This window comes from Dunckerocampus dactyliophorus, chromosome 7 (assembly GCF_027744805.1).
Source record: "Dunckerocampus dactyliophorus isolate RoL2022-P2 chromosome 7, RoL_Ddac_1.1, whole genome shotgun sequence".
In the NCBI taxonomy this organism is placed as follows: domain Eukaryota; kingdom Metazoa; phylum Chordata; class Actinopteri; order Syngnathiformes; family Syngnathidae; genus Dunckerocampus; species Dunckerocampus dactyliophorus.
The window spans coordinates 4,725,938-4,738,390 of NC_072825.1; the positions used below are offsets into that span (position 1 = coordinate 4,725,938).

The 12,453-nt window shown below is 45.6% G+C and overlaps 1 protein-coding gene across 2 annotated transcripts; it reads right to left on the reverse strand.

Annotated features, from left to right (window-relative positions):
- Window positions 1-63: 63 nt before the first annotated feature.
- On the reverse strand, window positions 64-12,008 carry pik3r4 (phosphoinositide-3-kinase, regulatory subunit 4). 2 transcript variants are annotated; one of them, XM_054782780.1, is made up of 20 exons: window positions 11,738-12,008; window positions 5,133-5,857; window positions 4,841-4,974; window positions 4,560-4,767; window positions 3,963-4,352; window positions 3,758-3,892; window positions 3,472-3,693; window positions 3,200-3,373; window positions 2,982-3,127; window positions 2,710-2,913; window positions 2,346-2,547; window positions 2,163-2,251; window positions 1,855-2,077; window positions 1,455-1,785; window positions 1,163-1,374; window positions 956-1,087; window positions 771-871; window positions 618-706; window positions 425-545; window positions 64-345 (listed from the first exon to the last, which is right to left on the reverse strand). In XM_054782780.1, exons 1-20 carry the CDS (start codon window positions 11,995-11,997, stop codon window positions 175-177), a joined length of 4,269 nt encoding a protein of 1,422 aa, XP_054638755.1. In that variant the 5' UTR covers window positions 11,998-12,008; the 3' UTR covers window positions 64-174. The 2 variants fall into 2 exon arrangements, with proteins under 2 accessions (XP_054638755.1, XP_054638756.1); XM_054782781.1 differs by lacking the exon at window positions 64-345 and having other exon boundaries at window positions 424-545; window positions 1,455-1,561; window positions 1,620-1,785.
- Window positions 12,009-12,453: the final 445 nt, after the last annotated feature.

Here is a 12,453-nt window from a genome sequence, read left to right on the forward strand (position 1 = left end):
CATGGCTAGTATACAGGTTAGGAGTGTCCCCTTGTGGCAGTTAATGGAAGTGGAAAAAAGGAAAATGTTTAAGTGGCTGACTGCCTTTATTGAGGTGAGCAGGTCACATGACTCCTACTTTCTACAAGGACTATGTACAATGTGTGTGTGTGTGTGTGTGTGTGTGTGTGTGTGTCACTTCCACACTTTTATGATGCCGTCTCGTGATGAGGTGACAATGAAGCCTTGTGTGGTCTGGAAGGTGGCGATGTCAGTGATGATGTCATGGTGTCCCACGGGCAGCGACTCGGGGCCGCGACGTGGCGAGTCCTCCGTGGCGCCGCTCTTCTGTTTGCTGTGGATCTCCTGCGGTGGAAGTAAACAGTGAGCTAGGACAGGTGCTCTCATAAGAAGGTGTTGCCAAACAGGGGAGCATGTGTTTTACCTGCACCACTTCGGTTCCTTCAATGATCTTCCTGCTATAAAAGACGGACGGGCAGTGCAATGAATCGTTGGCTCCGCCTGCCACGATGTACGACCTCTCCGGGTACACCAAATCCCAGAACCTGATGAGCACAAGTCAGATGGTGACAAGCCTGCTCGAGCAAACTCAACAATAACACAAGAGCTTTTCAGACCTGATCCGCATGTCGGAGCCGGCCGTCAGGAGGAGCGGGTTCCCGTCAGCCGGACTGCAGTAGATGCCGTGCACACTGTGAGGAGAGGGCTGCAGGACAGGCCAATGAATGGATGGATTGATGCTAAAGAAAGCCACCACAATGCTAACTCACCTGCAACTCAGACAGTGGCGGCGCTGAACTGGCCCACAGCGTGAACTTGCGGTCTCCTGTCTCCATGTCCCACATGGACACTTCATTGTTGCCCTGGACGGCTGCATGACAATACATGGGCGCAAGCCAGGTGAACAGGAATTGCACAGAAAGTGGGTAAAGAATGCTAGTGAGGGCTGCCTCACCTGCGATGACAGACGACTGGTAGAGCGGGTGCATGAGTAACCGTCTGATTCGTGCACGTGCGGGGTGGGTGTGGTTAGAGATGGGGAGCTGGAAACGCATGTCCCAGCACGCCATGGTGCCGCTGCTCGTCCCTGATGAGGAAACACGTGAGAGTAGTTTACGTGCATCTTGACCCCGGCATCCAAGAGGGCGGGTGGTGTGCGCACCGAGACAAAGCCAGCACTGGTGCATGTCCACGCTGAAGGAGGTGATGAGTCCCAGGCGGAGGTCATGGCGAAGCGTCCAGGCGTTGGAGTTGGAGCGAAGGTCCCAACCAACCAGCGAGCCGTTGACAGTGGCGTACGCCAGCACGCTCTGAGCGCCGGAGTTGAAATGGTGGATGTCCACTGCACAGCCATCCTCCTGGAGGTCCAGAGACCTGGGCGGAGCCAACATATGCACAATAGAATTGATAATTGATAAGAATTGATACTCCCTCTGCTGAGGTGTTTTGGTTACCTAGTCTGAAAGGGTTGGACTTTGGGGGACTTTGGTGGTTTGTTGGCTTCCACCGCAAGCAGCTGGATGGATCCATTGTCTGACGCCACGGCCAAGTAATGCGATCCCTGACAGAAGGCCAACGTCTTGACGTGACCGCCAATACGTGAGTAGGTGAACACCGACCTTGTTGTGGTGGTCTTTCCCTCCATCTTTTGACTGTCCCACACTTTGACCGTGCCGTCATTGGACGCCGTGGCGAAGATGGCGTGTTCGTCCGAGACTCTGATGCGATTGACGGCAGCTTTGTGTTCGTGGAGGTGGGCGACCAGCAGCCCCTTAGGGTGCCAACCTAAAACACATACGTGTCGGATCACCACAGCTGTATGACGCCCTCCCCTGGCCTGAGTGTGCTAAATACCGGGAGGCGGAGGTCGACTCTCCCACTCGGCGCTCTCCATGATTTCTTTGGCCATGCGCTCTGCGCTGCATTGGTCTCGCTTCTGCTGCACCAGCTGCTGAAGCTCTGCCTTGCATGTGTTAATGCGCCGTTGGTAGGCGGGGCCACTCATCACCGACTGGAGCACGGGGACTGCTGGGGACGCGGTGCTCTTCCGTGTCTGATTCGAGGGCACGTCAGCCGCCTGCAGGAGCATGCATGCGTTGATTAATAAACATCATCAGTGATTGGCTGGCCAGGACGTTAGCAGTACAAGAAGAAACTTGGACCGTGGGGGGTGGTGTGGCGGCCTCTTGAGATCCAAACATACTCTTCCACTCCTCGTTCATGATGGAGTCCTGCTTGATGTGCTTCCTCGCTGTGGGAAAGGACAACAATTAACCTTCTTTAACATCACCACCTTAGCCACCTGTTAGCCTCAAGAAGGGAAAAAAAAAAAGTGTGCACGTCACCTCGCTTGTCGTCAACCTCGCCTTTGGGCTTAGCCAGGTCCACTTGACGCCCGGTGATGCCGAGCATGGCCAGGTCAATGACTCCTGTCTGGGCAGCGTCCCCCAGGTGAGTCTGCTCGCCCATGTTGGCTTTGGCCTTGTTGGACTTCAGCATGAAGTCTCGCAGCGCCAGTAGCTTGTCCTCCTCCGCCTCTGTCATTCCCTGCACGGACCAAAATCAGGACACAAGTGCTAGCAACATGGCCACCAAGATCATCACAGCGACATCTATGCATGACTGTCACCGCTCTCTGGTTACCACGGTTACCTAACACTAGGAGGCTAGTGTCGGGTGGCGTCACCCCCCCTGCTGGCGCACGTTCACCTGTGAGAGCAGCTTCTTGAGGAGCTGAGCAATGGCTGGGTCTTCGGGAGGGGGACATTCTGGGATGGATCCTGCACGCTTCTTCTGCCGCAGCAGCAGGTGGCGAAAGAGGCTGGAGATGTCTTTGGAGCGAAGCGCGTAGTCAAAGATGGAGCGGCTCAGTGGCTCCTTCAGGACGCTCAGCAGCACCAGCTCCTTGTCGATCTGAGGATGTAGCGGCACACAGCTGACAGCCACCATCATCACGGCGTGGCAGTGAAGGGAGCACTCACCTGGATGATGGGCTGCGTGATGAACGGGTTGAGGTGTGGCATCAGCTTGCAGTAGACATCGGCCACGTTGAGGTGCTGAGCGACCACTGTGACGAAGCCCACCGCGCTGTAACGGATCCACAGGTTGGGGTGACACAGAAACGGCGCTGCAGCAAGCACGGAGGCACAGGTCAGAAACACGGCATGAGGTGCGGGGTCGGCGTGACGCACAAGCTTACCAATGTCGGCGACAAACTCGTAGATGTGAGGTTTCTGCAGCAGACCCAGCTGGCACATGCACATGAGCGCGTTCAGAGCTTTATAGATGACAAACTCCTCTGTGTCGCTCAGGCCCTGCTGGAGGAGCGGCTTCAAGATGGACGAGCTCTGCCAGCCCACATACGCCGCCACACCTCCACGTGGTGAAACAATGGAGGACAGTGACTTGCGATTGGACAGAATGTGAGAGGCTAACACAAGCATGATGTATGACAAGAAAGATGGTTCTCACCAACGATGCTGTCAAAGAAGGCGCCCCGAAGGTGCCAGTCGTTCTTGTCGTTGAGGAAGGTGATCATGTGTGACAGCAGCACGTCATTGGCCTTCTGGCGCCCGAAGAAGACGCAGAGTCGCGTGATGCCGTTCTCCATCAGCGACTGTTTCACCACGTTCTCAGAGTCGCTCAGCAGCGTCACCACCTTCTGCTGCACCATCTCGTGAAGCGCCTGCAGCTCTGCACACACAAACACAGTCACACTCACGACTACGTGCACGTGTTCAGACCAACGCACACACACCCGAGTCATAGTTCTCATTGGGGTGCAGCGTTTCCTCGACGTCCTCGCCACTGGCATCGTGCTCTGTGTTCACGTTGTTTTCCTGGACCAACTCCAAGAAGCGGAGTGCGCTCTCTGCCAGGTGCGCCACATTCTCTGACAGGATGGAGAAGAACATTCAAAACACACGTGTGCTCACATTCATACGTAAACAGCAGCCACTGACCTGCGTAGGCCAGACGGACGATGGTGGCGTCGTCCTGAGCGAGGTGGGCGATGCCAGGCAGGATGTACTCTGGGTAGATGTTGACGTCGTTGCGTGGTACCTCCTTGACCAGCGCCAACACTTTGGTGAGAGTGCGCACAGCCTGGGCACGCACACGCGGTACAGGATCGTTGCAGAAGTGCAGCAGGTACGGCACAACGCGGTCCAGCAGGATGTCGACACCCAACCGCGGCGCCAAGTGGAGGATGAGCTCGAGTGCTGCCAGCTTGGAGTCGCATGAGCGCAGCGTCTGCAGGCAGGAAGTGATGACGGACGTCAGCACAATGAGGCCCTGCTGCTCCTTCATGCTCGCAACACCCTCGTCAACCTCCTGAGGGGAACATGACGTGCCTGCATGAACAACACGCCCACACTCGTTAACTGGTGAAGTTAAAAGACATAGAATATTCAATCTTGTTAGCCCATTTAGAAGACGAGAACATTCATACACCCAGTGATGAAAGAACATGGCTACATTTGTGAACGCATGCCGACGCCATCACGAGGACATTCATTCACATTAAAGAAGACGGCCATTAAGAAAACACCCGTGTGCACCTCTCAGGTTGTGAAGGATGTTGTCCAGGTCCTTGCGGATAATGAGCACCCGCTCGTCAGCCGACTGGAAGGTCTCTTTGGCAAACTGCGCCATGTAAGGCTGCAGGAAGGTGTAGAAGATGTCGGGGAATGCTTTGCCTCTCTGCTGCTTCAGGTAGTCCTCTGCCGCCAGGCGCCGCTCCGGTTCCCTCTGAACCATCTGAGCCACCTGAGAGACAGCAGAGTCACACCAGTGATGCTCATTTGTGGTTTCTATACCAACGTGTTAACACACTCCTCACCAGCTCTCGGATGCTGCGGTCCTCGATCTTCTCCAGGACTTGCTCAGTCTGGAAATGACCTTTACGGTATGCCAGGAGCTGGGACAGGTCGAAAAGCGGGACGCCTTCTGTGAACAGCTCAGCGATCACGCAGCCTGAAAGCAACACACACACACACGTATCAGAACAGGTTGTTGTCGTCCAGCAAAGACAGCAAGAGAATGTTAGCTGCTAGGCAGAGAATAGAGTTACTGAAGTCAAAGCAAACTCTCATAGCCTTTTCACACATCTTTGCCATGACCTAGGTACCTACCTGCAGAGAAGATGTCCATGGCCTGCTTGAGCTCTCCTCTGCTCCTCTGGTTGTTGTTTGTCAGGTCCACCAGAGGCGTGTTCTGGTCACTCTCCGTGGTAAACATGCTGCCATCCACAAAGCGCTCGGGCGCAATGTAGCACGTCCTGCGCCTGGACGTGTCAAAGAAGTAGTTGAAGTCAGCGGGGTTGTCTTCGGGCAGGTAGGTGGGCTTGAAGCTGGCAAAGTCGGTGAGCAGCACCCAGTTCCAGCTGGTCACCATTACATTCTCAGTCTTTATGTCGCCGTGGCGCACACCAGCCTTGTGTGCCTGGTCTACAGCATTGAGGATCTGGAAGGCCAGCCAGCGCTTCTCCACATTGTTGAGGAAAGGCCGGGTGCTGATGCGGTCATAAAGGTTGTCCCGGACATACTGGCGAAACAAAATGGCAGCCTTCTCCGTCAGGGCGGTCTTCTGGAAGGGCAGGCAGTTCTGGCAGGAGTGCAGGCGGATCTTCAGCTCCTCCAGTTCCTGCTTGTAGCTGGTTAGCGGCAGAGAAGGGTCCTGGATGGCGAAAACCTTTACTACCACCAGGCCCTCACGGTGTTTGGCTCGAGCAACCTTGAAGAAGCGCGTGCTGCCCAGACTCTTGTCATACTCGTGGTCGTGGATGTCCGAGAAGTAGCTGTCCACGGACAAGATCTGTGATGGGGCGATGCCTGCCAGCTGGTTCCCCATTGCACCCCTGCAAACATCAGCTTCAAAGGTCACATCACTGTTGTTTAGCCTTCTGTAAACACTTCTAACTCTAAGATATAAAAGTAATGTTGTTGTCCCACATGCACTTTAGAATTGTATTGTACCGCACTTGTTTTGCTATAATGCCCACATGAATTTGGTCGTTGTTACGCGAACTTACAGGGCTGTACACTAACAATTGATGTTTTCATGACATGTCGATGTGTGATTTGCTACTGGGGGCAGGAAAATGTTATTTTTGATCGGTTTGGTGTCTAAATGAAGATAAGGCGTCGGAAGGCTAAAACATCAGGACGTATTTACGTGCTAAGGGGCGTCACATGACTTCAAATATGACAGCGCTACTTTAGCATGCTAGCTAACAGTCATTACCTCTTCGATTACGTTCACAACACGAAAACTGCCTTGGAGTCGTTGTAAAAAAACACGTTACCTGCTGCTGGCACGGCTGTGGTTGCTACTGAGCGTTTACAATTCACGATCGGATTATATCTAAATAAATAAAGGCTTTACCGACAGATACAATCTGACCAAGAACAAGCGAACTGATGAGTTTTCAGCAGCTGTTGTTGTGTTTCCGGGTCATATGATGATGTCCCATTCTTCTTCTTCTTCTTTTAGTTTAATGGCGGGTTGCAACCATGACTTGAAAAGGTGCATACCGCCACCTACTGTACCGGAGTATGTAACATGGGCCATATACAGTATCTTACTTTATGCTATCTTAGATAGTGAGGAGACTACTTATACTACTACTAATAATAATCCTAATAATAATACTTATATAATACTATATATTACTATATAATACTATATAATATAATACTAAAATATTCTAATACTTATCTATATTCTATTATATAATCCTGTGTCCTTCAAATATTCTATCACTGCCCTCTGTATATCTCTTACCCCCTCCCCACCTGTTCCTAAGATACCCTCAATGCTCCATTCCCTTCCTATCTTCTTAATTCTTTTCCTTAACGTTACACGTTCTTCCCTATATCTCTTGCAGTGTAGTAATATGTGTTCTACGTTCTCTATACTTTTGCATTCCATACATACTTTTGATTTACATTTCCCTATCAAAAACATCTTGTCATTTAACCCGGTGTGATTGAGCCTCATCCTAGTTAACACTATTTCCTCTTTTCTGTTTTTTCTCTTCACCCCTTGTGTGCTGATAGATTTTTGTACTTTATAATACTTTCTCCCGCTACTACCCTTATCCCACCTATTTTGCCATTTCTCCATCATTTGTTTTTTGATTATTGCCTTTACTTCGTCTTTACCAGCAGGTATATCTATAATTTCATTCCTTCTAATTCCCATTTTAGCCATTTTATCTGCCACCTCATTCCCCTCCACCCCTACATGTGCAGGCACCCAGCAAAATCTTATGTCTATTTTTAACATGTGTAGTTGGAATAAGTTTTGATGTATTTCTAATAATAAATCCTCTCGACTTGATTCCATATTTTTAATACTATATAATGCTGCCAGAGAGTCCACACAACATACCACTCTATCTGGTTTTATTTCCTCTATCCATTGCAAGCCTATAATAATTGCCATCATTTCTGCTGTATAAACCGAGAGCTGGTCAGGTAATCTTTTAATGATGCTATAATTCATTGTTGGTACATAGATTCCAATCCCCACCTTCCCTTCTTCGCTTTTTGATCCATCTGTATACATATCTAAGTAACCATAATATTTGTTTTTAATATATTGACTTGCCTTATGTCCTTTTTCATTATCTTTCCATTTATTTTTTAACTCTGTTATATGTATATCTACTTCAGGTTTCGGAAATAGCCAAATAGGAATATTGCTTATGGGTGTAGAATTATTAATATGTATATTTTTTATGTTATATTTATCTATTTTATCTTTAATTACCCACCCAAAGCTATTACTTTTAGTTGTATTATACTCCCAACATTCCTCTATCACATTCTTGGCCAGATGTCCATGCCTACATCCTTTAAGTCTACTCCAGTATGTTAACATAAGTTGATCTCTTCTCAGGTCATACGGTACTTCTCCTAACTCCACCTGCATTGCTTTAATTGGTGTTGATATGATTGCACCTGTACATATCCTAAATGCTTTGTGAATATTTCTTTCTATTTTCATTAAATGTGTTTTAGCTGCAGCTCCATATACAAAACTTCCATAATCTATATTTGCTCTCATCAAAGCTCTATATATATATATTAGTGACTGTTTATCTGCTCCCCACTCCTTACCTGTAACAGCTCTCATTAAGTTTATTATCCTCTTACATTTCTCTTCTACCTTTTCCACATGGGTCTTCCATGTGCCTTTCTGATCTAGCCACATACCAAGATATTTAAAATGATCTACTTTTATCATGTTTTGTCCATATAGCATCAGGTTCTGATTTTTTATGCCTTTTTTCCGGGTAATCGTCATGTAACATGTTTTATTAGGTGATAGCTTAAATCCCCAGTCATATGACCATTGTTCTATCTTCTTTATTGCTTCCTTCATTTTACTTGTCACATTTATAGAATCTCGTCCCCTTGCCCAAATCACTCCATCATCTGCATATAGGGCCGACCCAATCCTTCTATCCAGATTCATGAATATATCATTTATCATTATGTTAAACAAAACTGGACTAATTACACTCCCCTGTGGTATACCATTTGCTATACTGTATTCTTCTGACATCTCTGATCCTACTTTAACTTTGAACTTTCTGTCCGATATGAAATCAAGGACCCAGTTATAGAACCTACCTCTAATTCCCATCCTATTCATCTTAATCAATAAACCCTCCCGCCACATGGAATCATAAGCCTTTTCAATATCAAAGAATACAATATTCATCAACTCTTTCATTTTAAAGGTTTTCTCTATTTCATTACTTACTCTAACTACAGCATCCATTGTTGATCGTCCTTTTCTAAACCCACACTGATAAGTTGTAAGTAACTCTCGACTTTCAAGGAAATAGTTAAGTCTTCTGACTAGAACTTTCTCCATCCATTTGCATAGATGTGATGTAAGAGCAATAGGTCGATAATTCACAGGGTGTTTTGGATCCTTACCGGGTTTATTAAATGGTAAAATTAATGCACTTTTCCATTGCTTTGGTATTATCCCTTCTTCCCATATTTTGTTAAATAAATATAATATTTTTCCCAACATATTTTCTGGTAGATTCTGGAACATAATATAACTCAATTGGTCTTCTCCTGTTGCAGTATCTTTACTTTTATTTAATACTATTAGCAATTCATTGATATTAATTTCAACATCCATCACACTCTCCTCACTATCCTGTTTTAGTAACACATCCCTATTCTTTTTAATCATCCTCTCCTTCCCTCGTCTATGATTTTCATCCAGATGGTCTCCACTATGCACCCCTGCAAACTTTTTCCCCAGCACATTTGCTTTTTCTTTATCAGTCACATACATTGTTCCCTTATCTTCTAATATAGGTATTTTAGTAAACACGTTTTTCCCACTCATCTTCTTTAACATTGACCATACATCTCCTATCTTAATTTCCCTTCCTATGGCAGAGCAATAATCCCTCCATGCGTTTTGTTTACTGTTTTTAATTACTCTTCGGGCTATAGCTTTTTTCCTCTGATAATTTATTACATTTTCTTGGCTGAGGTTCTTCCTTAACCTTCTTAATGCGCAATTTCTTTCTTTTACAGCTGTTGTGCACTTTTCATTCCACCATGGAACCATTTTCCTTTCCCCTCCAATTGACTTACACGGTATACTTTTCATTGCTGCCTCTATTATCTTATTTGTGATCTTAACTGCGCATTCCTCTATGCCACCTTCCATTGATATTGAATTTGCTGCTTTACTACATTCCTCCCTGAATTTTCCCCAATCCGCTTTTGAAAAGCACCACTTTTTATGTCTGTGTCTTTCTTTGATATCTACTTCTGCGTTTATTGTACAACTTATCGGAAAATGGTCACTTCCTATACTTGTGGTTTCATTTACATACCATTCACAGGAACTTGCCAAGCTATGTGAGACCAGAGTTAAATCAATGCATGACATTGTATTTGACCGTATATCTATTCTTGTTCCATTTCCCTTGTTTAAGCATACTAACTGTCTGATATCCATGAGTTCTTCTACTACTATTCCATTGTGATCTGTTTGCTTACTTCCCCATAAACTATTATGTGCATTAAAGTCCCCACACCAGATCTCTCTACCACCATGCCTCCTTATTATCTTCTCCATTGTTTCAACATCTAGTAGTTTACAGGGGTTATATATATTAATAATGATTATATTTGTATTTGCTTGATGTATTTCAACAATCACACATTCTATTTCATTTGCTGTTGTTATTCTATTATATATTATTCCATCCCTCACAAATGTTGCACACCCTCCCCCTTGGTTTTCTTTTCGATCGAATCGCACTGATTCATAGCCATTCAACACATAATCCAGCTGTGGTCTAAGCCACGTTTCTTGCACACATATAATATCAGGTCTTTTGCTACTTTCTGTTATATATTTCTTAAGTTCTTGTCCATTTGCTATTAAACTTCTTGCATTCCATTGTAGGATGTGGAGTACCATTGTGATTTTAATTACCGTTCTGAGGTCCTGCATCATTATGTATAGTCAACATACTATGTATTTCTTCTGCTTTCACGTCTTTGATGTTTAAATATTGTTCTGCCGCTTCCACAACCGTTTTGATCCTGTCACTTTTCCTTTCCTGCCTCGTGGCCACATTGATGACTTTACATATAAAAGCTACAAAGTTCTTTTTATTTACTACTAATGTGTCTTCTTCAATTGCACACTTATGATTACATTTCTGTTGGGGAGCATTCCATTCTGATTGAGATCTTCTATGGTCTGTTCTCTGAGGAAGTCCTACTACTTGTCCTGTCTGGTCTATATGAGTTTCCTGATTCTCTACTGGTTTATTTTGCTTAATTACACACATACCTATATTCTTTACTGCTTCAGCATATGATACCTTATTTTCTCTTTTGTATTTTTGCACTTCTTTGGCATGTCTTTGCACTTCACATCCGCCATATGCGGCACTATGTTCTCCTCCACAATTGCAACATCTTAGTTTAGCATCGCTAGCACATTTCCCATAGTCATGTTCTCCACCACACTTTGCACACCTTTGCCTCCACTGACATTGCTGTGCTGTGTGTCCCATTCTCTGACATTTGTAACATCTTAGTGGTTGAGGAATGTACTCCCTCACCCTAAAATTCATACATCCTATACGTATGTCTGTCGGTATTGTCTTTTCAAATACAAGTAATACAGACAAACTGTCACTTTTTACTCCTCCTCTGCTGGTTTGGAGTCGTCTAGCTTCTGTTATTTTGCCACCTCTTATTTCTCTCTTCACCTCATCCATGGACATTTCCAACGGTACGTTTGATATAACTCCTCTTATTACTGCTGCCTCTCCTGGTATGTGTACTTTTATTTCTCCTCCATCAAGGTACTTCAATCTCATAATGTTTTCTTGCTGTCTTTTATTTGCTGTCGAAATTAATATTCTTCTGTTATTGAGCATTTTGGCGTATTTAACTTTCCCTATTTCTTTTTCAATTGCTTTAGTCAGATGAACTGGGTGAAAATGTCCTTTATCTTTGCTCATTGTAATAATAACTTTGTATTCTTCATCTGACTCTTCTTTGCCATTTGTTTTAGCTCGTATTTTTTTCTTTGTTTGTCTTCCATCATGATCTTTCCCGCTGCTTGCTTCTGACCATGACTGTTTCCTTGCTATTTTAACCTGTGTGTACTCCATCTCCTCTGCCCCTTCGTCGCTAACATCATCTGAGCTACAGCCCATTGTTACACTCACGGTACAGTTTGGTTGCACTCGCACTTCAGCTCCCTCCGCTCCACCGCCACCAGCTCTTCGTATCTCTTTTGGTTTGTTGCAGGTCGTGGCGCACCGGTCTCGTCGTACCGGGCCCATATAGGCCGTCGGCCGAGACCTATGCAGTCCACTTCCCACAACCCACCTCCAGTCCAGATATCAAATCTCTCAACTATATATTCAATACTTATTGTATTCCTTATCTCGCACTTTTCGCGCTTCAATTTTGGTGCCTCGAGCATTCGACAGTCACTTCCGCCTCCTCCCATGATGTCCCATTTGCTCAAGATCGTCTATTTAAGCAGGTAAACCCCACATACACAGCTAACTTTGCCGGTCGACAGCCAACAATAAAACTGATCAAAACACAAAAAAAAAACACATATACATTCATTTTTATCGAAAATACACACTGACTGGCCATTACATAGTGACTACATGTACAATCTAAGGAACTTAAAACATGCAAAACATGTAAAGTATCACAACTCCTGCCTTTACCGCTGCAGATAATAAACAGATTAGATTGTGTACCTAATGTAGTGGGTGTAGTGAGTGGATTACAGATTAGATTCCACTTTACTGTGCGGGTAAGAAGTCCATTGTCAACGGAAGGAGTCAGTCATCAACAGATGTAATCAACATTATCAAATTCAATAGACATTCGGTGCCTTTTTATGCTGTTTCTTCAGATATTA